Source organism: Paraphaeosphaeria sporulosa, assembly GCF_001642045.1.
Source record: "Paraphaeosphaeria sporulosa strain AP3s5-JAC2a unplaced genomic scaffold CC84scaffold_9, whole genome shotgun sequence".
Lineage (NCBI taxonomy): Eukaryota > Fungi > Ascomycota > Dothideomycetes > Pleosporales > Didymosphaeriaceae > Paraphaeosphaeria > Paraphaeosphaeria sporulosa.
Window position 1 is genome coordinate 593,609 of NW_017253368.1, and position 24,939 is coordinate 618,547.

The 24,939-nt window shown below is 52.6% G+C and overlaps 8 protein-coding genes and 1 non-coding gene across 9 annotated transcripts; 5 read left to right on the plus strand and 4 right to left on the minus strand.

Moving 5' to 3' along the window:
• Positions 1-1,848: 1,848 nt before the first annotated feature.
• CC84DRAFT_982154 (uncharacterized protein) lies at positions 1,849-3,674 on the minus strand. The gene has a single exon (XM_018188046.1). The coding sequence runs from the start codon at positions 3,521-3,523 to the stop codon at positions 2,300-2,302; it is 1,224 nt and encodes a 407-aa protein (XP_018032445.1). The 5' UTR covers positions 3,524-3,674; the 3' UTR covers positions 1,849-2,299.
• A 478-nt stretch (positions 3,675-4,152) lies between these two features.
• Positions 4,153-4,236, plus strand: CC84DRAFT_t82. Its single transcript has one exon. It is a non-coding gene; the product is annotated as a tRNA-Thr (tRNA).
• Positions 4,237-4,850: 614 nt separating this feature from the next.
• On the minus strand, positions 4,851-5,177 carry CC84DRAFT_1179037 (uncharacterized protein; the record flags this gene model as incomplete). Its single annotated transcript, XM_018180380.1, has 1 exon — positions 4,851-5,177. The coding sequence occupies one exon, from the start codon at positions 5,175-5,177 to the stop codon at positions 4,851-4,853; it is 327 nt and encodes a 108-aa protein (XP_018032446.1).
• Positions 5,178-5,468: 291 nt separating this feature from the next.
• On the plus strand, positions 5,469-5,927 carry CC84DRAFT_1220445 (uncharacterized protein; the record flags this gene model as incomplete). The annotated part of the gene is made up of 1 exon (XM_018183169.1): positions 5,469-5,927. The coding sequence occupies one exon, from the start codon at positions 5,469-5,471 to the stop codon at positions 5,925-5,927; it is 459 nt and encodes a 152-aa protein (XP_018032447.1).
• Positions 5,928-6,455: 528 nt separating this feature from the next.
• On the minus strand, positions 6,456-8,184 carry CC84DRAFT_1252182 (uncharacterized protein; the record flags this gene model as incomplete). Its single annotated transcript, XM_018184355.1, has 1 exon — positions 6,456-8,184. Exon 1 carries the CDS (start codon positions 8,154-8,156, stop codon positions 6,456-6,458), a length of 1,701 nt encoding a protein of 566 aa, XP_018032448.1. The 5' UTR covers positions 8,157-8,184.
• A 1,119-nt stretch (positions 8,185-9,303) lies between these two features.
• On the plus strand, positions 9,304-11,575 carry CC84DRAFT_1252184 (uncharacterized protein; the record flags this gene model as incomplete). Its single annotated transcript, XM_018184356.1, has 4 exons — positions 9,304-10,265; positions 10,330-10,457; positions 10,535-10,835; positions 10,895-11,575. The coding sequence occupies exons 1-4, from the start codon at positions 9,477-9,479 to the stop codon at positions 11,573-11,575; spliced, it is 1,899 nt and encodes a 632-aa protein (XP_018032449.1). The 5' UTR covers positions 9,304-9,476.
• Positions 11,576-13,064: 1,489 nt separating this feature from the next.
• Positions 13,065-13,336, plus strand: CC84DRAFT_1220449 (uncharacterized protein; the record flags this gene model as incomplete). The annotated part of the gene is made up of 2 exons (XM_018183170.1): positions 13,065-13,137; positions 13,197-13,336. 2 exons carry the CDS (start codon positions 13,065-13,067, stop codon positions 13,334-13,336), a joined length of 213 nt encoding a protein of 70 aa, XP_018032450.1.
• Positions 13,337-13,602: 266 nt separating this feature from the next.
• On the minus strand, positions 13,603-22,289 carry CC84DRAFT_1167212 (beach-domain-containing protein). The gene is made up of 5 exons (XM_018179139.1): positions 19,298-22,289; positions 18,840-19,249; positions 18,315-18,792; positions 14,156-18,264; positions 13,603-14,081 (listed from the first exon to the last, which is right to left on the minus strand). The coding sequence occupies exons 1-5, from the start codon at positions 21,966-21,968 to the stop codon at positions 13,761-13,763; spliced, it is 7,989 nt and encodes a 2,662-aa protein (XP_018032451.1). The 5' UTR covers positions 21,969-22,289; the 3' UTR covers positions 13,603-13,760.
• Positions 22,290-22,794: 505 nt separating this feature from the next.
• Positions 22,795-24,910, plus strand: CC84DRAFT_1167213 (uncharacterized protein). The gene is made up of 2 exons (XM_018179140.1): positions 22,795-23,224; positions 23,465-24,910. Exons 1-2 carry the CDS (start codon positions 22,856-22,858, stop codon positions 24,713-24,715), a joined length of 1,620 nt encoding a protein of 539 aa, XP_018032452.1. The 5' UTR covers positions 22,795-22,855; the 3' UTR covers positions 24,716-24,910.
• The last annotated feature ends 29 nt before the right edge of the window (positions 24,911-24,939 follow it).

Below are 24,939 nucleotides of genomic sequence, written 5' to 3' on the forward strand. Positions count from 1 at the left end.
CTAGTTTCTAATCAGATTGCTCGCTGTAATAGATCAGTCCGTGACAGACAAAGCCACCCTAAGATTTACGTCTTCCTGGGTTTCACATCTGGGCACGTGACCGCGCGTCTGCCAAGCCCTCGAAAGCCAGGATCTAGCGTGTCACGACATTCAGCGTGGCGCACCACGCATCGACCCCAGACGCCCACGCCCGCTCGAATGTGCGCTCGCCATGACAACACACCCGACCCGAATCGCGCAAACCTCCACCGAGGTCAAGAAGCATTTCAAGCAGCATGGGCCTATTCTTTCGGAGCGACAGCAACGCCAGCTAGAACGCGCCGCCGATCTGGAGAAGCGAGCCGTCGGCTTACGAGAGCGAGAGGAGCGCAGCAAAGCGAACAAGAAGAAGCGCGAAGAGAAAGAGAAGAAAGCAGCAGCGCTTCGAAGAATGAACGGCGTGGGACTGGCCACCCAGATGATCGGATACAGCCATACTCAGGCGCAGCTGAAGAAGGGCATGGAGGCGTTCTTGGGATACAAGAAGAAGAGCGAACAAACCCGAAAGCAGAAAGAACTCGAGGTCGCCAAACAGTTGGAGGCTGTGGTTGAAGAAGCCGCCAAGGAGCCATGGGACGATGAGGCCGACGATACGTTTGACATACCCGAGCCAAGCACTCGGTCTGGAGACCAATGGATGGACGATGAGCTGGACGATGATGCGTTTCTCGAGCTACATGATCAGTCCATGTCAGATCGTGCGGATGAACCTTCCGAAGCTTCACAGCCACCCAACATCGGTTCCTCAGCCCCCGTCGCGCACTCACCGAGCATGATACAACCAAAGGAAAACGTTGACTTTGTTCGCTTACACGGACCGATCAACAAGGTGATCGATTCGGTCTTGCAAAATTTGCCGGAACCTCTGATCGAGCTTCTCTCTCAAGATTGCTCTATCGATCCAACTGCGTGGGACCCTTCACCTGCACTGCTCCACAAATTGAACCCACCTGGGCTACCGCCTCATCGACTGCGCATCAAAGTTGGATGTGTTGTGACACTTCTTCGAGATCTCAACTGCAGCAGCCAGCTCTCGAGAAGCCAACATCTACAGATACTGCGGTCAGAGCAAGAACGACTGGAATGTCTGGTGTTGGATGGACAGCTCGAAGGAACGAAAACTATTCTGACCAGAGTGTCGTTTGCTGCAAAGCACAGGAATGAGGATAGTTTCCCATTTCAGCGCATTCAGTTTCCAATACAAGTCTCAAAAGACTTTGTCATCCCCGTCCAAAGTCGAAAGCCTTTACTATCCGGTTTCAAGAAGCCCATGCCATCCGGCCAAGCTCTACAATCGTCCAATTCCTCGTCCAAACGACTGACGTCAACTCTGAAGGTCCCTTCGCAGGCCAACCGTAATCCCAGCTTCAAGCTACCAGGCTTGCCGGCCTCAAAGTCTAAGCCTATGTTAATTCCAAAACCCACACGACCTTCGCCTGCGCCAGCACTAGACGGTTGGGACGACTTCTTTGACACTGCAACACAGGTTGCTCGTGACCTATCGTTCGAGTCATCGCCTTGCATAGTGAAACCGGAACCCAACCCCCCCTCGGTGTCTACGGCGCCTATTTCCAATTCTTTACCTCCACTATCAACTCAAGACTTTGACTTTTCATTGGAAGATATTGATGACTTACCTGTATTACCTCCGGCCGATTCTACTAACCTGAAGGGAGGAACGAAAGAGCGTGCGCCTTCGCCGCCGATGCGACCTGGACTTCTCAGACCAACGCCACAGCCCAGTCGGATGATGGATACACGTCCTGGGCAAAGTACCGAAACCAGTGTGCCTATTGTTAGCCTACACAATCAACCATCGCTCAAGCGGAAGCAGCCCAACAATTCTTACCAGGTTGCGGTTTATCCCGCGCCAAAGAAGAAAGCTGTCGCCACATCAGTTAGGCTTGATGGGTTTAACCAACAAATCAGACTGCCGTCGCACTCGATGGGACCAAGACAGGTCTTCAGCACAGCCACCACGAAGACTGTAAGCAATAGTGGAGCGAAACGGAGTACCAGCAACCCACAGACGATGTCACGGCCCTCATTCAGTGAATTTGGACTGTCGACGCAAGAGGTGAATCTTTTCTTTGACGACGATGACGACCTTGCTCTTGGGTCGCCCCCGATCGCGGTACGATATAATGATGTACGACCTTAGATACCCCTCCTGTATATGGGCGTTGCGGTGCGATTTACGGCATGTTTTGGGTATTACGGCTTGGGTATCAATATTACGAAGTAGCCGACGGCTCCAATCCTATATTATCATTTCCTCATCGTTTGCACGCACCCCATTTGCCACATCCTCCTCTTCCTCGTCCATCTCTTCTAGTGGGTACGTCAAGATGGCAGCGATGCTCCCCAGTGCCTCTAACCTCTTTCCGCTCTCGTGCAAGCTGCTCAGTACCCTCACCTCGCCACCTTCAACTTCTTTGACCCGATCTACCAGTGCGACCCATCGCTTCCTCTCAGCGAGGTTATGTGACCGGAATAGCGTGTTCGAGATGAGCAGCACACCGCCTCCTCTGCCGACTGCACCACTCTCCACCGCCCTCTCGATCTCTCGTGGTCCGTACGCCGCGCGCCCGTCTTCCAGCCGCATGTGTTTCATGAACGTGTCCATGAGTGCGGTTTCGCGGGTAAACTTTGCATCGGAGAGCTTCGCTGTGCAGGCCGGCGACGCTAAAACCTCTGCGAGGTTATGTACGTGTTCTCCTGCTGAATGCGCAATAACAATGCTCGGCACCAGCGCCTGGAGGAACTTGTTTCCCGACCGCACCGCATACTCCTTGATGAACTGCAGAAACGCCTGCGCGTAGAACCCCGCGCTCGCAAGCAGCAACGGCACCGTCTTCTCCGTCTGCGCATCCCGCTTCGCGCCCTCCATATCTCGCTGCAGCGTACCTAGCAGCGTGTTGTGGAACTTCTCTAGCCCCTTGTTGTGCTGCTCCATATGCCCCTTGCCCTTCCGCGGCACGGCCACTTCGACGCGATTCCGCAGAACAGTTTGGTGCTCGGTGATCAGACAAATATTCGCGATCCCCTCGCCCATGACTACTGCCCACATCTCCGCTCTGCTGCTCGTATTACACGCCTCACTCAGCATCCCCACAGCCACGCTATCCCACCCGTCCACCTTCTCGAGCGTAAACTTGCGGTTCAGCTCCAGATCCAGCGTATGGTGGCTCCCCAGCTTGACGTGCTCGTTCTCGGAGACCACGCGGCCGGCGACATGGAGCTCGTTACTCGCGAGGTCGAAGTCGGTCGACGTGACGGCGATGGTGAGGTCGAGTGCGATGCGCTGCGACGTTACGGCGCCCGCGCCCATATCTTTGGAGATGCGGCGGATCGCTTTGGCGCGGATTTGATCAGTCGGTTGGATAAGGTTGTATGCATGCCACATGTCTTCGGGCTCTTCGGGGAGGAGGGTTGCGCTGCCGGCGCCGGTTTTGGCTTCGATTTGTTGCCGAAGGAGCTTCATTTTGGAAGGATGCAGTGGCGGCAAGTATCGTTGGGGGGTGGTGTAGGTAGCCCGACTTGCACGCGGTGCTCGAGGAGTTTTATAGAGCGCTGTGCGCGTCTGGCGTGCACTTTTTGTACCTTTGAAAATTGGTGACCTTGATTGAATGTTGCAAGCGCGGCGCGTTGAGGGGCACCAGTTGTGACGTGGGAGGGGCACAGGAGGTGTTTATCGATAACACGCAAGCATTCAACTGCAGGCTCAACTGGAAGTCTGTCTACCTGTCTAGACTTCTTGTTATGCCGAGAGGAATCCAAACTTTCGAAATAGCGTGTTCTCGCGACAGCCTTGAAGCTCTTCGTGCCCATTGTACCCAAGGTAGCTTGGCCCAGCGTGGATTCGCTTCAATTTGGCCACGCAAAGTGGACCTCAACCACTAGTCCTGTGTGACTCAATCCTGGTATTGTAAGCTCTACGTGGCTTGATGATCCCCACTGTAGTTCTGCGGTCACAACCGAGTGCGGCTGACCCCACCTTTGCACTCCAACGTATTCAAATCCGTCTACATATAATCTCATTCTCAAAATTTGCCACACTCATCGCCCGGTAAGCTCAACCATTTTCTCAACTCATGGACCTTACTAACAATACATAGCATGGCTTAGTGGTACAGCGTCGCACTCGTATTCCGTATGCAAATGCGAAGATCCCTCGTTCGATTCGGGGTGTGGGCAATTTTTGCTGTCTTTTTGCGTCCCCCCATTCCTCATACACATCAAATTATCTCGTTTTTGATAATGAAAACACATTGTGAACATATCTCATGTCCTTCCTTTTGGAGTTGGGTGTTGATGCACAATCGTCTCTGTCATCTAGCTCGCTTCATTCCATCGTGCTGTCCAGGCCGGCGACATGTCCTAGGACAGACACAGATTTCGGGTGTGGACGGCGACTTACATGCACATCACCGCTGATGAGATCTCGGGTGGTCGCAGTAGGCTCCACGACTAGTCGTGGCGAATTTGCACCACGTTGAGATACTTTTGAACTATGAGCGATCTCACGATAGCCGGTGGCACACTCCAACCTCTAGAGCCCTTCAGGCAACCCCTAAATTCTTTGAGGCATGACAGATGCGGAGGCCGAGGGCGAAGAGCTGGAAATTCACAAGACAACTAGCAGTACTGGGCTCATCACAGGAAGGAATATGATGCCTAATCGTTTCATATCTCGGTGGTCTGAGTTTCTATGCTCTCTACCCCGTCCGGTACGCGATTACCGATCCATAATTCATACAATACGTATGGTAGCCATTCTCACCAGCGTCTTGAACCCTGTCTTATCCAGGTCACTCAGAAAGGGTCATGATCGCTAGGCTTATAGACAAGATAATGTTCGGAAATAATGCCTCAAAGTCGTCAATGATCGTGCTAGGATCCGGAACCCTGTAACCCGAGTAAACGCAGCACGTGTTGAAGTTGCCCGCGGTGGAGCCATTGAAGTTGAAGCAGCCAGCCGCGTCGCCGTTCCTAGTGCCAATGTCGAAGTCGGGGCAAGAGTTCTCGCTGTATCTGACCATGGGAATGGTCATGGCAGTGTCTTGGTAGCAGAAGCAGCCCGCCTGGGCGATAGAGAAAAGTGCGGCGAGGCCGATGACGAGGAATTGGATGTGCATTGTGGATGTTGTGCAGAAATCGACCGTTAAGGACTTTTACTCCTCTGAAGATGTGATTAAAGATGGAAAGTAGGAGCAAGCTAGAGAGCAGACCCTAAGAGCCAGATATTATATACGTCCAGCAGGCACATCAGCTCCAACTCACTACCCAAGAAGTGATCTTCCAAAATTCAATCTTCCGATATTTTTCGCATTCGTCATCTCCTAGAACGATGCTTTCCTAACAACTTGTCCTCGCGACGCTCTCTGTCTCTACAACTCTCGCTCTTCCGAGCGCTCTTATGAAGCGCGATGACATCGTATCGGATCCATGGGGCAGTGGCACCGGAAACATCAAGCTCGTGTGCAAGTTTCAACACATGTACTCTGCCACCAAATGGGGGACTGACTTCACACCAAATTGGCCAAGGGGCTGTCGACCTTGGGAACCTCACGATCGAATCTTTATTCGACAAGATCTCCCCCATCCGTCACACAAGCGGCCAATGCGAGCAGAACGAGATCTCTGCCGATGGATGGCGGATCGAGGGAGGTCTCGAGGGCGACATGGAAACCATCAAAGTGACTTTGAAGCCGTCCGGCAAATACCCCACGTGGATGCACAACGAATTGCTCGACATCCTCAACGCTCCTGTCCTCGAAGTTGGAGACTGCAGAGATGTGACGAGTGTACAGGCTGACGGTCCGGGCGCCACTAAGACGACGCAGAGGCAGTGCCTGACCCCAGGCTTCTGGGACATCAATTACTAGGCTGATTCCGATGCGGCGCCGCCGAACATTCGAATCACCATGACTGCGAACGAGAACACTGAGGAGTCGCCGTGCAAGACTGACTTGGGGACTCCTGGAGGTCTGGCTGGTGAGTTCCACTCCAAATTGAATGGGCATATGAGTGAATATTAACACGACAACTAGGTATTGTCTCCGGAGTTGCGGCAGAGGTGTTCTCCCTTCCCTCACTTACCTGCCAGGCCCGACCCGATAGATGACAACGTGAACATCCTAGGCTTCGAGGGTCTCACGGGTGTCAGGAATGGGATGGTGATAAGACGGCTGTGGAATTCGATGCTCATTTTATGTTTTCATTTAGCATTCGGTGCCTAGTGTGTGTGGCTCTCTGACTATGGCAACTTCCGGTCATAGTAGCTCGATTTCCTACTAACCGCAGCCCTATTTACTCGATACCAAGCATGCGTGTTTCAAATTATTTTTTATTTGAAATTTTCAAATAGGGACGATGATGCCACTTAAAGTAAAAGGCACCATGTGGAACTCGCTTTACCGTATTGCATCACACTGGTCGCCGCCGTGTTGAAACAGGTCGACAGAAGGTGGCAAGGATATAGCTGCAAACGTGTCAAACTCCCGGTAGTACGGCAGTCCTCTATCGCATTGATCAGCTCCCCAGTATTCAAGAAGACCTTCTCCATATTCTTCTTTCCCGATTCGTCGGAAGAGACTTTGCAACTCAGGAGGAGGGCGCCACCTCGCCATCCGCCACCATATCTGGCGACTGGGGCAGAAGTCTTCACCCGGCAATATATCGAACGCTTCCACGCCCGGCTTTCTGTAAGCCACTCCCCACCCGAGTGTTCCGTCTGAGAAACTGGGCACCTGGGTTGTGTCGAATCCTTCGTACTCATATTCCAGCCTTGAAAGGTCAAGATCCAAGGGTGACCAAAGCTCAGCACTCTCTAGACGAGGCATCTGTCCGGCAGCCCTAGCAAATGCCGTGAGAAATGGTATCAGTAACTTTTCGTTGGGACTGACACGAAATTGAACAGTCCTGTGTTCATCGTCCCAGTTCTCATCTACTGCATACCCATCATCATCCAGATCTTCGGCAGTTGTAGTCAGGGGTGGGTACATGTCGGAAGTAATCTCAAATCCTTCGGTGGCTCCTACTCCGGGTAGTCCCTCGAAATACCAAGAGCCGGATGGCGTTGACATGTGGAACATGACATTGATTCGCTCGAGATTAGGCCAAGCAGGTGTGCTTCCGTATCCTTCCGTGGGCCAGAACAGTGTCTCATCTGCCACAACACAGATCTTCATGCTGCGAAGCTGATAGGATATGAGGCGAAGACTCGTACTCAACGGGTCGAAAGCTGCAGGCTTGACAAGATTCGGCAATATTCGTCGCTGATCTATCTGTCTCACATGGTCGAGCGGATAGAGGAAGTCTAAGTCAACATGACGCAATGAAGGAACCGAAAGCGTATCAAGCGCTTTCCTAAAGTTGTGGCGCGAGTCTCTGCGAGGTCCTGCGCAGTCCCGTGTTATGTGCCGCAAACCAGGGTTTTCGAAGCTGCCATGCCATTCATCGCCACCAACCATACACTGCAAGATATCCAGATTCGGAAGCAAGTTGGCAAGATCTAGAAGGATACGGTGATCGATTCTGCGCAGTGCCGGTGTGGGGCCATTGGAATAGAATACCTGGTCCGGGGCAACCACAGTTAGGCACCGTATCGAGAAAAGGCTTGGAAGACTCGAAGAGGAGAGCAATTGAACGCGCCAGCTGATGAATGTATGGTGGAGGCAGAATTTATCCTGGTTGATAGCTCGCGTGGGCGTATAAATTGATAGGTGTATCTTCCCCGGGCTAATCTCAGTACATAGCTGTGATTCAATTGCCTGCACGGTCGAGAAGAGAAACTCAATTTGGCGAGTGAATTCCTTATCCAACAGCTCGAGCTCCTCTAATGATTCCCGACAATTCTCTTCCTTGTCGTTCGAATCAAGCTTAGGGAAGTGGGTGTAGTAGTGTAAATATCGAAGGTAACGGAACCTGCGGCTGCTATATCTCTCTGAAAATACTCTGGCATTGCTTTCGGTCAAAACATAACTCTGGAAAGCCGTAGAGTATCGTTCTGCTGCGGATTGAAACTTGCGCGATATTAACAGTGTATTCTTGAGGTCTGCGCGATCGAGGTAGCTGCTGATTCGGTCGACCAGCTCCTGTGGAATCTCGTTCATGATGGAGGAGGGTCGGCATAGATCCACACCAATTAGTCTATTTCCTGGTGATTGTACCAGCACCAAAGTTCTGGCATCGAAAGTGGCCAAGAACTACTGAGGCGTTACAAGATGCAGTGCTTGTTTGACGTGTATGTCAAAGTGGCGGTAATGCGGAGCATGGACGACCTTGTGAAGACTGAACGTCTTTATTGAATACGCAGCTAAGACGACGACTGCAGTTGAAATGAAGAATGAGTGTAGTGATGCATGTGAGAGGAGGTTGCCATGCGTCATGTATCATACACCGAGGTGAGGCACAGTCCAGTCGCTACTAAAAATAGTGCGGGCCTATCGAGCTAATAAGACAATTGATAGCGCCATAATCTTCGGGCCTACGCATCGGAGCGATGGGAAGTCGAAGATGTCGTTGGGCGGGTAGTGAAGCATTATGTTCGCATAATTGCAGGCTGCTGACTTCGGCGATGCCCATAAATTGCTGCTCTCGGAGATGGGCCTGAACAAATACATGCGATGTGAGACGCTTCGCAGGGGTTCAGACCTATTAGATTGTCTGTTGATGATGGTTTGGCCCCATCTTGAGGTGGAACGGTATGAGATCGATTCGGTATTGCAATCCTATGTTGAATGCTATAATAAGCGAGCTGACAGGTTGCTTGCAGTCTTGACCCACAGTTCATGACCAGCATTGCCTGTCTATTCTCAATTCCTTTAATCGACAGTTGCCAACGAAATAGTACACCAACTATCGCGTGCTTGATCTGTATGCACTTACACAAGCATTAGAGTACAGGCCTGTGTCGATAACGCACTGTCAATTGTCGCTCAGCACAGGCGTCCGGTGCCGAGACACAGATGCTTTCACAAGCAATATGAAGTAGATGATGTCGGATTTCTCTGCCACTATTGCCTAGTTCAGCGTTCGTGAGATCATGACTTTAATTCACGAGTGTGTTTTGGTCGCAATGAGTTTCAAATAGGGCCATGACTTCAAGGTCGCACAAGACGGTAAACCCAATCCGTCATCATCGGGGTAAAAAAAAAATTGTCTCTGCCTTGTTGTACATTGTATAGAACTGTGCCACTCCTCAAGTCCGTACAATGGGTGGCGGATTATTGCGGTTTCACACCCGACGGCACCGTGACCGATTTTTGGGCCAATGTCCGAAAACCTACATCTGGGTATTGGCAGCATACTACAAGAGAGTCACCATTTGACCATCTTTGCAAAGTGAATTACCGATGTGATTTCTTTCTTCTTTGATTTGACTATTTCATATCTCATAAAGTTATCACTCCTCCGAATCATTGCGCTCTATCATGCGGGTTTTAATCACCTTCCCCGCTCTTTGGAGTATACGTGTTTTATTTGCAAATGCTATCGACTGCTACACGCTACATCATCCTAATGAATACCCAGTTCGAAATACATCACAACTCAACAATTCCCTCGATGGCCCTGTCATAGAGCTCTGCGGCACTGGTGGCACCCATACAATTGCTCATCAGACCGAGGGTGTGTCTTTTAGCATCACGCGTACAACTCCCCAAAGTTTTAAAGAATGCAAGGAGTCGTTTGTCGACATAATCAGCCAATGCGTCAATGGCTTGGGCCTTCGCGGAGGCGAGTTAGAAGGGGCAAATGGAACCTTGTACAGAATTTCCTTCGAAGATCCTGCTGACCGCCAACTTGTTGCCCGCAGAGCAAGAGGTGGCAGATCCAAAAGCACCAGACCCAAGGCCACGAGGCCTAAGAAAATAATTCCGAAGAAGACGACTCCCAAGAAGACGAAGAAGAAGTCGCCAAATAAAAGGCCGAAGAAATCGTATCAGAAGTCTCATAAGAGCACAAGTGACAGAAGAGAAACAACCTCTACCAGTCCCACCAGAGCAAAGCCTACCAAGTCATGCAAGCAGATGTATGCGTTGGCCGCGAAGGCCGCAAAAGTGGAGGCCTTGACGAATGAGAAGAGTACTACAGCTCTGGCTAAGCGTGGTGAGTACAGTATTAAGGTTCCCATCGTGGAGAAGCGAACGAGCAAGCCCGGGGGGAATGGTTGCGCGTTCCCCATAATGGATGCTCTGGACTACCCTGAAGCCAAAAAAATGGTAGGTGACCAGGAAAATCGCATTTTGATTCTTCATTTTTGCTAATACTTTTGCGCATCCGCAGCCTAGTGACGCAAAGTACTATGGTTTCTCCTCCCCCCTGGTCTGCGACGCTTTCGGATTCAAACAAAGCGAGCGTCCTGCACCAGGCTTTGTGCAAGGGGATTATCAAATTGAACATGTCCTCGAATGGTAAGCAGCATGCAAGTCATTGTACTGGGGGTCTTCCGAGCCAGATCCAAGGAGGTTAACGTGTGATACAAACATAGGCAAGTTGTGACAAAATTCTTCGACTGGCTCAAATTGCGCAAATTTTCAAAAAGCGCATTCGATAATCCTGACAGAAATGCGCTGGACAAGAATGGAAAACGTAGGCAGATTGGGTTCTGCGAGTATCTAAAAGTTACCTGGGACAACCCGACACCACCAACTTTCAAGCTTGCCTTCTCAAAGGACGACCAGGAACGAACAGCACTTGGCCATATTCAATGGGCGTACCCCGGCAAAAATCATTTCGAAAAAGAGTTTGTCTACCTGCAGACCACAGTGAATGCCCCGGCCAAGCAACAGGTATGTCTTCGGTCATTGTTCATGTTCTAAATTATAGTCCTAATAGTTTCTCTGGAAAGATGTGGGATTTCAAAGACACGAATCGTATCTATGGAGACAAGACTAGCACAAGATTCTACAAGGACAAAACTACTAAGAAAAACGAGCAGAAGCTACGCGTAGGCATGCCGGACCTAATTCGGGGCCACAAAGCCTTTGGCACGAAGTTCCCCCAAAAGGCCGCTAACATTGACGATTCCCGGGCAGCCTACCTCCAGTTGAAATGGATTTATGGTGCACGACGATACCTCAAGCATCCTGACATCAAGAAAATTTTCAAGATTCAGAAGGAGCGCATAGGGGGTGTCCTCGACGCTCTGGACACAGAGATGGAAAATCACCCCAAGGAAACGAAGAAGGGGACACAGGACGCATGGAAGAGGCAAGGACTCAAGAAGCTTTGGGATGAATACATGGATATGAGATTTGAGATGGCTAAAGAAAGATCTGTCAACGACATGGATACATATATCCGATTGCTGGAGAATGTGTGGTTACCCAAGAGTGGAGAAGGGAAGGATACTAAGAAAGATCCCAAGGGCAAGGGCAAGGGCAAGGGCAAGGGCAAGGCGACGAGTGGCAAAGCGCATGATGACGTTAACTTGGAGAAGGATCGAACAGTGTTCTTTGCTCAGATCAAAGAATTGGAAAAGAAATGGTTGATCGAGAAGGCTGAGCCTTGGAATGCACCGTGGCTGTAGATAGGGGAAATGGTTGTTATGAGTACCGCATCTAATCAGTGGCGCTGTGAGCAAGATTTGCAGAAATTAGATGTCTGAACTCGACTTGCACCGTAGAAACACGTTGTCTTATTAAAAGCCGCTTTCTTGATCCATGATGCTTTGCAGTGAGTACAGCTATTCTGGAAGAACCTCTTCTTGAAGCTTCGAGAATTCGATGGTCAATAGCAAAGAGCGGGTGTAACAACTAAGAAGTCAATAGAAAATTCGCTATAGCCGCTCTTAGCGTCAATCTCTTCGCCATTTCGTCAAGAACCACTCTTCCAGTCTAGCCCGTGTTATTTCGGTCACTACTGGGCCGCTGTCAGCTGATGCTTCCAACCTAGATACATACACGATTCACCTCACAAACCTTGGTTTCTTCAATGCTACCCTAAATTCATTCTGAAGATAGCTCTCCCACCACTTTGTTCTTTTTCTTCTCGAAATCTGCGCGTATCCTCGCTAAGGCGCGTCCCTCTTTTGCTCCCATTGTTCCGGTGGAATCCTGGGACCCAGAATACCGGTTGCACTGATGTAGGAACCGGCAGTGAAAAGTATGAACACTGCCCATACTGACTTTTTGATGAGGTTCAACATCCTGAATTGGAGCAAACGAAATATTGACTGTGGTAACCGCGCGGAAGAGGCGATGTTATTGTGGGATTCGCGAGTCTATCCCTTGTATCGCTGCCGCGTACCTATCGATAATTCTGAATGGCATTGTCGATAAGGATACATAGATAGCACCCCTGCACGATCCAATCCCCGACATGTTTGGTCTTATGAGCGGCGAAGGACAACAATGTTTGCACGATGCTCCGCAGGTGCATGCTGAACAGCGGCTCGCCTTTCCGTGAACAACTCGACCACAAGACCTACGCTGTATCAGTGATTACGTTCAAACTCATCTCAATGCACACTAACCTTCGCGCGCACCTCCAGCGCACGTGAACCACCAAACATCTCACTCATCACCCCCTGTCCTTCCCCAACTGTCCTGGTCCACGAGCCCCTTCTTCTTGAAACCATCAGAACGCATTCTCACGCCAGCGCGCACTCCTTCTTCGCAGGCTTCCTCTTTTCCCCCAGCCTCTTCTTCTCCGTTTGCCTTGCAATTTGATAATCCGAGAAGTCGTAAAGAGTCCAGACAGTAGCAATGGCGGTGCTAGTACCCAGCTATATTAGACTCTAAAAATCTTCCATGAATATTTCCAGAAGCTGCTTAGCATCGTAGAGGAAAAATCGAGATATGTAGACGTTCGGGATGTGAGCTTAAGCTCGCGTCTCGTATCGAGACCACGCGTTTCGATACACGCTGTATTACTCATCCCCCGAGCCAGCCAATCAGCACGCTAATGTAATGCCCCTCCATCCATCCCATCCAACCACTCGCCCACCGGCGTGCCCATCACAGTACCCCATCCCCCGGACCCAAAACGCACCCCACGGCCCGATCCTTCGTTTCACCATGGTCAAATGTCCCGAGTGCGGCGCCGGCGCCGACCTGACCAAAGACGGGTTGTACGCGCACTGTGCTTCGTGTAGGCCTGCATTCCCCCAAACCATCCTGCTCACATGCTTGTGAGGTAACCATCCACAGGTAACACCATCTTCGAGCCCAACAAAGAAGGCTCGCACTACAAGGGCAGCGGCTCGGGCTCAGGCGACAAGGACGAACCGCCCAAAGACTCCCAGCCCTCTGGGAAGAAAGACGATGGCGAGAAAAGCGGATCCTCGTAGGCTCCTACCCATCGTCAAGCTTCACAGTACCTAGAAAGTGCAAGAGTCTAGTATCAATATTGTATCATGAATCTAATTCAGTAAATCATGTTTGCCTGCAAACGCGAACAATGAGCTAGAACGCAAGCACTGCACCCAGAGTGATCTTGTCCAAAATGCGCCGCCAACACCGAGTGATTCATGAGACTTTTGCCTTCGCACGCAGAGCCCTGAAAAGGCCTTATGTCTGTGCCGCCTATATACATCCCAGCCCTAGTGTCCGCGATGCACGCAATCCCATTCATACTGCACAAACCGTTAGCCTGGTCCACCAACGCGATTAAGATGACCATAAGCAAGTAAGTGGTGAAGCTCACCAACGACCCGACCCTCTTCCTCCACCTTTCAACGCCATAAACACCCCTTCACCCGCGCACACCCTGCCTCAAAAAAGCTTCAACCTCCTAACAACCTCCTGCGTCCCACCCCACTCGACTCTCGTCTCCTTGCCGCCCTTCCACTCCACCTGCCCCGCATACCCCTGCTCACGACTACACCACTCTCTGAGATCAAAGAAAGAAGAACGTACCACTCTGCCTTCCTCGTCGCCGGTGTACACATTGTGCGGCATCGGAAGAATACACGTAATCGGCGCCTGGTGGTTTGCGCCGTCCTCGCGCGACGGGTCGCCGTGGTTGAGCTGCTTTACCAACGAGATCACCCATGTGGCGGTGCTGGAGGGGGGCGCGGGTTGGAGGTGGAATATCTATAATAGGATGGGAGAAGTTAGTGAGGGAGGGGATGGAGGGTGGAGGGTAAAGCTGGAAGGGGAATACGCACCTTGACGACGCCTCTGCGGTGGCCGGTGAAGATGAGTTCGCGCTCGCACCACTCGTTGCCGACGCCTTCGTAGAGGGCGAGCGCGGTGATGCCCTCGAAGTCGTCGTCGCCGTCGCCGATGTCTTGGTCGAGCAGCAATTCCCCGTTGAGTGTGGTCACAATGAGACGTGGGCCGCATGCTAGCGTGATGTGCCCAGTGACGTTGTTAATCTTCGCGGCTTGGGTGGAAACCGGGTTCCGTTTTTGTGCTGGACCCAAGTCAAGCTCGCGTACAAATTCGAATCGATTGAGATCCCAGAGGAAGACGCGGCCGTCGGAAGAAGCAGAAAGGAAAGCGGACAATGCGCGGGAGGCAGCGAGGGTGACGACGGGGCTCTTGTGCCCGAAGAGCGTGATTGTCCATTGGAGTTCGACTGTACCTCTTTCTGTCTTGTGAACTTTCCAAATTGCGATTGTGCAGTCAGTTCCGGCTGTGATCAGTGTCCTCCCATCAACGAAACAAGACGCTGTCAGTTGGCCAGAGTGAAGGTGTTCAAAAATTCCCACCAACTTCTTCGAATTGGAGTCGTAAAATCGCACACTACCATCAGTGAATCCCCATTCCATGTAGCGATCATAGAGGGGCGGGATGTTTTGCCTGAATGGTGCTGAGCAGAGGAGCTTGTCATGCTTGGTTATGTAAGCGAGCGATGACACGCGATCATTGGATTCGAGGAGGGTCCCGGGTAGGCGGTGGAGACTTTCAGCGGCAGTGTCTAATTTCTGCAATTTGGGATTTAGGTCTTCCTTCTGGGGATGTGGTCGCTGGAATACCTGAACCGGTGTCTGCCCAAAATTGTTCAACCGGCTGATATGCAATTCACGTAGTTTGTCGTCTGTGATAGAGTCGAAATCGATGGCGCCTTGGTAGGTTGTCCTCTCGTAGACGTTTGCTGCTTCAACTGCCGCTTCGCCGCGCTGCTTGTGCCCGAAGATGAGGTCGATCCAGCGATGCAGGTTCTTGCTCACATACGGACTCTCTAATGCCTCGCGTTGCTTCTCGATAAAGATCGCAGGATCACCCTTAGCCCACGGTGGCAATGCAACGTTGTCGATACTATGTCCACTAGCTCGCAGCCCGAAATCGTAGTCATTGACATTGGTAAGGAAATCAGGAAGGAAGAAGAACTCTGGCGTCAACTCTCTTACATCCGTCATGTTAGACCCTGTTGCCGAATCCCATGCACTCTTGATAGAGTAGAACATACGATCTGCATGGTCCAAGCCACCCTGAATAAGAGAGAAGGCAGCCATGAATGGTTGAAGACGAATCAGATAAGAAGCAACCATCATGGCTGACGAGTAGTGGGTCAAATAGTGTGCCGCGTCCCCTGTGTCGTCCATCTCTAGCATCGCTTCGTACTTCTGGCGGACGAATTCTTCTTGCATGGGATTCTGGATACCGATGGGCTTCGATAAGTCCCGGAAGTTCTTTGGATCTGTCAAGTCGAGTTCAGCGTCGGTATAATTCGAAATGATCCACGGAAAGACAGGATATTGTGTGAGGTCGTTAAATGTACGGCCAGCAAGCGTGTTGACAAACATGAGGTAGTGATAATTCGAAAGCTCGCCCTTCATCCATCTCCGTGTTACTGGATGGGAAGATACGGTACTGAAAGCAGACGCCCAGCGCGAACTTAGTGTTTGCGGTGCCTCTTCCGGATTTCGCAGTGAGTCAAGACGCCAAGAAAGTTCAGGATTGACAAGTAAATCCGGTTTAGCAACGTGTGGCGCACGTTGCATGAGACGCGAGTGTATATCGTTGCGAGTTACGTTCGACATTGCCGTCAATAGATAACTGCGACCATCATCGAAGAAAACTTCGATTGCAACGTCTCGATGGAGAAAGCGTCGCTTGGAGATACTGATAACTTCGCTCCACTTCCAGTGTCGTGTTGTCTCGTCGTGAGTCCGTGGGGGTGGTCGGCGATTCGTCACGGCTTCCTTTCCTGCAATCACCTGAACATAGGGATCCCTTTCATCGGTGGGAGCTTGCCAAACCCTTACGATCTCGCCATCAGCTCTTTGGAAGAAGTCGTCGAGCAGATATAGACAGTCCTTGCCGACGATCAGAAGACCTTCGATTGCTTCCAAGCCCACCACACGAGATATGTTGCAGACATACTGCACTTGATCGCCGCGATTAAGACTTCTCATGACCTTGCGGTTCTTGTCTTCGAACCCGTCCTCGTCTTCAAGCAAGGCCTCGACCATCTCGAAGTCGTCTTCGCTTCCGGAGTCTGCGTCGTCTTTTGAACCATCTGGTGCACTCATTGATATTGAAGGTTTCCTGGCACTGGCAATGGGCGTGACGCCGAGAGCATCCTTGGCGGAGATCGACGGGACAGCGGTGTCTAGCCTTAGCTTGTCCCTGTAGTTCGGGTCTGTATCTTTTCGCTTAGGTTGGTACGATTGTATTCGACCTGCACTGTCGATGATAGTGCGTAGGCGTTTACGGTCACGGCCCTCCGTCTCATCTAAGCGCCACTTGGGAGCAGGACTATCCTCGAAGAGCGCGCAAGGACCTCTTAGCTGTCTGTCCAGTTTGGACATCACAGTCGCTAGGAAAGTTGCATTTTCTTGTTGGTCTTGCAAGTCCCGCTGGTGCTTGGTGCGCTCCGAAGCGTGGATGTTTGACCGCCAATGGTTCAGAGTGCTTTCATGCTGGCTCCAGACATGCTCGCTGGTAATTTCTTCTTGATGCCACTGCTTCAGCTTCTCTCTTCGCTTTGCGATCCTTTCTTGCGAAGTGCTCTCAGTTTTCTTGTTTTGATCATTCGCATAATCTTCCCAGGCTTTGCTCATAGCCCCGTAGAAGAATCGATCGAGATCTATCTGGTGCTCTTCGAACCACGCCAAGAAGGTTTCGTTGTCCAACTCTGTGAGCTTTTGGAAGCCTTCGTGAAGTTCTCGCTTCTCTGGTGGTATCGTCTGGTTGATTATCGCTGCCGCCTCTGCGGGCTTTTGTACAAAGAACAGGCGCCAGAAGTTGACCGCAGCTAAGCGGACGTCCTCATGAGGCGATGATAACTTCGTATACAGCAGATAGCACATAGGCCGGATATGGAAGAGTTCGGTATTCTCGGTCGATAAGATTATTGGCTGCCAGTAGACAACCTTTAATATAGGGCGAGACATGGGGGAGTCATCTTCGGAGCTGTCTGGTTCAGCTAAGCGCAACAAAATGACCCTTAAAAATTTCTCGCGAATCGTCTTGATTGGCTTCACGCAGAGCTGAACGGTCTTGATCTTAGCGATATCGGGTCGCTCCAGATACTCCAGCAGGAAGCCTATGAAATCGAGTAAAGGCTCTGCGCCGCCGAGAAACCAGCCTTCAAAAACGGCCTCGGAAAGGTGAGTAACGAGTCGCGAGAGGTTGCTAAGCACACGCGGTTCGTGGAGTAGTTTCTGGTCCATTTGTAGAGCACTAGTGACTGAAGAGATGGTTTGTCGCATAACGTATGACTCAAAGTACGCTTGGTGCTCTTGAAATCCAGGGGGCGTCCTCATGAACAAAGCAAGCCCAGGAAACTCTTTGCGGCTGAAGAGCTGATCGTGGTATACAAGTAGTACAACTTCCAGAACCGCCTCTACAACCGAACTTCCGATTCTCATGGCTACGGGTCCGTTCTGTCTAGGGGACAGGATCGTTTCGAGCCTGGTAGCTGTCTGGTCCTTCTTCCCCTTATCGGCGGAGACGAGCACAAACGAGGAAGCTCGTCGAAGTGGTACAACGCGTTGTGCTGAAGGCGAGGGCGAAGCCTTTACTGTTGTGGTCCGCACAACGGGTGCTTGGGAGCCATTGGCCTTGGACAAGGGTTGTATGACGACATCCTGGCCCTCAAATGTCAAAGCAGAGCCGCGCGAAAGTAGCTCGGTCTCAGCGCTCACGCAGTCGGAAGATACAATGACCGGGTAGAGTACGAACAAAAGCTCCTGTACGTAAGTTGATGAGCAAGTGAAATCTCGGAATACCTCAGACCGAGAGTGCAGCTCGGACAGAAATTGAATGGCCGAGTTCAAAACACCAGCATAGTTGTTCAAGCGCTCCGACTGCGGGCCTTTCGTATCTGAACATGTCAGCAAGTCATGGAGCTTGAAAAGGGTCGGCTTGTCATACCAATAGTGGGCTGCTTCGCATTCAGTGACATCGTGCGTCGACGCCCTCTAGTTATGATAGCTGCCCCATCGTCGCTCTTGGGCGGCTCATTTTCTGCTTTTCCAGGGTCTCGAACTATGGCGCGCAGGCCAGTATCAAGCATAGCGGTGATGACCGCAAACACGGCTGGATAGACTATTTCCACTTTCGAGTTCTGAGATTTGGTGATAAAGATCTCGACTAGATTGTGGACATCAAAATCGCGTTCGAAATCAATCTTTGCAACATCCACGCCAAACAACAGCGCAAAGCATATCGTCCATATACCGGGTGTATTCCACCATTGCCTAAACCTGTTCTTCAGTATGACGAATCCGCCCGTCTTTTCCGTAAATTTCTTGACGTAGTGATGCCCATTGGCTACGAGAAGGCGGGCAAGAATCTTGGCAGCAAGCACGACAACGCGATGGTCTGGCTCCGCGAGAAGGTACAAGAGCCACTGAAGGTGTTAGCACAGCGATACCGTTCGAACGTTCCGAATAGTACCTTTCCAGTCACGTTCTTCGCGAACCGCACGATCTCGTTCGAGTTGGAAGGGTCACATAGAAGATCTGCGAGCATTCGCAAAATTGAAATACCTAGCTCAGCAAGAGGCAAGCCTGTCGGTGAGCTGGGATCTTGGCCTGGACTGGCTGATCGAGGTGTGTCTCCAGGCGTTAGTGCAGGTGGCGTTCCTTTCCTGAGGCGGCGAGTACTAGGCTTTGGCCGCAATGGTCGCTTGATATACGAAGCACGGCTGTCATGTAGGGCATACGTGACGAATAGCGACAAGGAACGGGATGATTCTCCGTTGAAGTTTGCTTGCAGAAGGACTTTGAACGCCTCAAGGAACAGTGGGAAAATTTGTGCAGTGAAGGGTTCCCCCTTAAGAGCATCAGTCAATCGCTTGACAACCCCTGGTCCAATTAGCTTACATGCGGTCCTGAGTGATAGAGTGTACCTACTGATACGCTGGAATCGTTTTGCATTGTAGTGGTGATGCTTGCTCCCTCTGGCAAAGTCGATGAATTGCTTGTAGTAAAGTTTTTGCATGTCTAGAGACATAGACTGACGCCAAATCTCCAAATCAACGAGGAGAACACGATAGGCTAGAGGATTTATGATAAGTGATTCAGTGGGATGTTCCTCATCGTACCCCACAAATTTCAGAACGACCCGGAGCAGTTGAAGAAGGAAAGCCTCGCGATCGTCAGCGCTCACATCGATAGCGGGCGATGATCGCGTATTGTATCCTGTCAAATTAGGCCCAACTTTCTGGCGCAGGACTTCAGCGAGGACAGCGAAGCCGTTGTTTTGTTCCATCGCCTCACAATTTCGCCAGTTCCCTTCCACGGCTTCGAGCAGAATTTGGACTGCACGCAATACAGATTCTAGACTCTGAGCGGACTGGACAAGTTTCAGCCCGACAGCCGAACAGCCGCCTATCCTCCATATGGCATCATCGAGCGCTTGAGGCACAACGACCACAGCATCTCCGGACAATCTACCAAACCCGCGGACTTGGGACAGAGCATCGTTCACTGATGGTACCGCAGCGTTAATGATGATGGGTGTACCATGCATCCTGGTGTATCGATGCAGCGCTCTTGCAGATTCTCGGGATAGTGATCGAATCAGCTGCGACTCGTCAATGGCGTTCCGATCATCATCGTCCATGACAGAGCTTGGAGAGAAGCTGAGTAATATCTTGGACTCGGGCACCAGTTGTCCCGCGCTGGAGCGTATGGCGGACACAATCTCGGAGCGCTCCTCCTTTCCAGGATGCAAGATCTCGTTGAGCACGTGAAGTTCTGCAGAAGTACGATAAGTCTGAAATGAGCCAAGCTTGTCTTGAAAGTTGCCACAATAGCGCGGACCAAGCTTGTGATATACAGCAATAAGTTCGTCTGACAATGGCTCGGCAATGAGATGGAACGAGGCCATGGATAGCCTCGACGACAACACATTGCGCCCGAGTCGAGGTGCAAGATTTCGCGGCGTGCCTAGAAAAGCAAGCACGCGATGCTGGCCGCGACTGGACGACAAGGACGCAAAGCTTTCTTGGCTACTTTCCAGCACGGGAGGATGCGATGGGTAGTGTGCCTTCATAGTCTCGGTGAATTCACCATCTACGAATAGGTATGCCTGATGTGCACCCAGGCTCAAAGCCTTCGGCCGCTTGTGGACAACCGCGATGTGATACCACCGACCTTCTTGAAACCGCGGTGCTTTCTTGAAGCGAACACTAGGAGTTATGCCAACCGAGTGACCCATATATGTCTGCAGGATAAAACAACGGGTATCTTTTTCTAAGTATGCCATCAAGAAACAGGTCTGTGTATCATCGTATGCGCCGAAGATTGTAGTGTGACAGTTTGTATCGAATTTGTCCACTCTGACCCAGGTAGCGAAGGTGTAGCCGCCACCGGGAGAAACAGGCGGGAAGGGCCGGCCCATGTCTGGGAGCTCGATGGCGCTGAAACCGTGCAGTGAGAGATCGAACTGAATGAAAGGCGCCCCACGAGACAGGCGCATGCCTTGATGCAGGAACTCTGCGGCATGCTCGGACGTTGCTGCCTTTCGAAACAGATAGTAGGCATCATCGAGGTTGTTGATTCCAAACTCGATGAGCTGATCCGCAAGCTCACGTAGGAGCCCTGCCTCAACCGGTGCACATTTGTTGTCAAACAACAAGGGAAGTATGATGCTGAGCACGCCGGTTATATGCACACCAGCTTTATTATACGAAGAGATGGTTGTGATTTCGAGTATGGCGAGTAGAACAGCCACTGATAACGGCTTAGAACGTGTTCCTGGCGCGTCTTCGCCAGACAAGCCCTTCCAAAAGTTCAGAATAGTGGGTATGATATCTGAGTTCTGGAGGACCTCGGTGCCGCTGAATATTGCTCGCACCTGTGCTCGCAAAGCGTCGATGTCGATATCGATATCGCTGTATGTGGAGCGTGGACTTGTGACGACGATTTCGGCTGCGGTCTCTGCCTGCTGTCGTCCGTTCTGGGGTCCAGCATCCTTTGCCCCGGCTTGTATCTCTTCGACCTTCCTGTCTATGTCGCGAAAGATGCGCGTTACTGCCTCTTCGCCGAGTGCAAAGGCGAACAGACTGCCGAACAGCTGTTCCTGCCCCGCATCATCCCGCTTGCTCTTGGACTGGCCGCCGAAGATGCCGGTGCTGCCCAAGGCCTGCTCCAACGCACTCCAGCCATTGCCCTCAACCCTCGTGGCGAAGAAGCGCCTGTTGCCGGAGTGCTCATTGAGGGCCTCTGAGAGCACATCCAGCGTGCTCTTGATTACCTCGAAAAAGTCGATGCGATCCGGGGCGGAGAGCTGGTCAGGCTTGTAGAAGCCGGAGACGGAGCGGAGGGTCAAGAGTAGGACGTCGAAGCCGCGGACGTGGCGGAAGGCGTCTTTGGTCTGCGTGTGCTCGTGGGAATCAATGAGCAGCTGGCGCATGCGGCGGAGGGCGTTGCTCTGGGTCTGGAGGACCTCTGCGGTGGGCGGGGACGCCTCGCAGGCGCGGATGAGCTCGTCGGAGAGGCTACGCAGCTCGGCAATCTGGTTGTTCATGGGCGGTGCGCGCGAGGCAGCCGTGGAGGAGCGATGGCGGCGGGCAGCCATGTTCAGTCAAGTGCACCGCCGCTGCGAGGATGTAGAGGAGGTCGCTGCAGGGAATGCAGAGTCATCGCTCTGGCGCAGGGGATCGAACTCCAGCGAGGGAGGAGAGCACTTGCAGCGGACGCGGGAGGAGCAATCGCTCTGCTTATGGCGCAGCGAGATGGAATTGTGGAGGTCCAAAACGGAAGAGAGCTTGGGCCGCTTGGACCCCTCGACCTGCGACGGCGGAGCACCAGCAGGCACCTGCCACACGCGCGGTGCGATCCGCACGCAGGCACTGCTGCGATGGGCGAGGAACGCACGCCGACACGACTCGCCCACCGCGTCGGGCGTGATGAGCAGCGCCGTCGTCTCACGCGCGCAGTGTTGTGCCCAGGTGCTCAGGCGCTGACAGTGAGGCTGTTCACGCGGGCGTGCTAGCGAGCCCTCCTCCGCGCCGGGGAAGGCACGCCCGTCGCCACTGCCGCTGCTGCGCTGTGGTACCTATGGTCAGCGCCCTCTGTCTGTGGAGGAAGGACACGACGCGGCAACCACCGCATCGGCCAGCGCGGAAGCTCACCCGGCAGCTCGCTCTACCTGACCTCGCGGTGCAGACCTGAAGCGCGAGCCGTGAGGCGCGGCGCCGTGCGAACCGCTTTCGGACGGAGGCTGGGGCAAGGCGGCAGCACTCGCACATGACGCATACGGGGGGCTCGTGCGCGCATGCTGATACGCTGCCGATAACGAGCTCACCGAGGCCGGTATAAGTAGCTCATCACCATAGCTACCGCCTGCCCTCTCCAGCTCCCGCTCCCCCATCCCCAACCCCCATCTTCCTCCGTCTCTGTGTCTCCCGTCCGTCTCTTGTTCCGCTGCATAGTGCACGAGGCGCTTTCGCTACAAACGCCATCATGAGGTACTCAGCCCTCGCCTTGCTGCCGCTGGCCGCAGCTTCGCCCTTCAGGGTGGGCACCATCCACAACGATGCCGCCCCGGTGCTGTCGTCGACCAACGCTGGCGAGGTCGTCCCGAACTCGTACATGGTCGTCTTCAAGAAGCACGTCAAGCACGCAGACGCCCAGAGCCATCATGAGTGGGTGCAGAGCGTCCACACCAAGGCGCAGGACGAGCGCTCCGAGCTCCGCAAGCGCTCCCAGTTCCCCATCACTGCCGAGATCTTCGATGGTCTCAAGCACACATACAACATCGTCGGCGGCATGATGGGCTACTCCGGCCACTTTGACGACGAGACCCTCGAGGAGATCCGACGCCACCCAGATGTGAGTACCCTGCTTCCCCGCCTACAAGCACCATCGGTGGCGAACCGTGGGCACTAGTAGTCGATGAATCGGCTGGTGCTTCACAGCTCTGCCGCTGCGTCCAGTGGCCGCTCTGCGCGTTGGGCTCGCGAGTTTGCCTCCGAGCGGCTCGAGGACACGCCATCCGACGCAATAGCACGTGATTCCGTGTCTTGGTACCTTGCGTCCCAGAACCCAAGCTAACGTTGGCTCGCGTGACAGGTCGACTACATCGAGAAGGACTCCGTCGTCCACACCATGAAGGGCGATGCGTACGAGACCGAGAAGAACGCCCCGTGGGGTCTCGCCCGTATCTCGCACCGCGACTCCCTGAGCTTCGGCACATGGAACAAGTACCTCTACTCCGCCGACGGTGGTGAGGGTGTTGACGTCTACGTCATCGACACTGGCACCAACCACAAGCACGTCGACTTTGAGGGTCGCGCTCACTGGGGCAAGACCATCCCCAACGGTGACGCTGATGAGGATGGCAACGGCCACGGCACTCACTGCTCCGGTACTGTTGCTGGCAAGAAGTACGGTGTTGCCAAGAAGGCTGAGGTCTACGCTGTCAAGGTCCTCCGCTCCAACGGCTCTGGCACCATGTCCGACGTTGTCAAGGGCGTTGAGTACGCTGTCCAGGCCCACAACGAACAGGTTAAGAAGGCCAAGGATGGCAAGCGCAAGGGCTTCAAGGGCTCTGCTGCCAACATGAGCTTGGGCGGTGGCAAGTCCACTACTCTCGATCTTGCCGTGAACGCCGCTGTCAAGGCTGGCATCCACTTCGCTGTCGCTGCCGGTAACGACAACGCCGATTCGTGCAACTACTCTCCCGCTGCTGCTGAGAACGCCGTCACTGTCGGTGCCTCTACTCTCCTCGATGAGCGTGCCTACTTCTCCAACTACGGAAAGTGCAATGACATCTTCGCGCCCGGACTCAACATCCTTTCCACCTGGATCGGCTCTGAGCACGCCACCAACACCATCTCCGGTACCTCCATGGCCTCGCCCCACATTGCTGGTCTCCTCGCCTACCTGCTCTCTCTCCAGCCTGCCAAGGACTCTGCCTACGCTGTCGCTGATATCACCCCAAAGAAGCTGAAGGATAACCTAATCTCCATTGGTACCGTCGGTGCTCTCTCGGATGTTCCCAGCAACACCAAGAACATCCTCGCCTGGAACGGTGGTGGCTCATCTAACTACTCCGACATCATCGAGAAGGGTGGCTACACCGTCAAGAAGGCTGAGAAGGAGGAGAAGAAGAAGGAAGGTCTCACCATCACCATTCCTTCCGTCTCCGAGATCGAGGAGGACTTCGAGGCCGAGTTCAAGAACGCGAAGAACGCGGCTGGGCGTGCTGGCTCTCACCTTCACGAGAAGCTTGACAAGCTTACTGGTGAGATTGAAGACTTCATCGCCGAGGAGATGGAGGGCTTCTTCAAGGAGTTCAAGGAGCGCGTTGCCCGCGAGTAAGCGAAAGCTCTCACGTGAAGGCTGTGAACATGTTTGCATATAGCACTGGTGTGCTTGGGTGTATTGTTCCGTAGCACGCATAACGTATGGATCGGACTGGTATGGATCTAGGCGCTTGGGTTTGTGCGCTTTTCTATCATATTTCTTTGCGTCGACAGTGTATGTCATCTCAGATTTGGTGTAACTCATAGTAGTGGTTCTTGAAACGCAAAGGAAGATAGTTC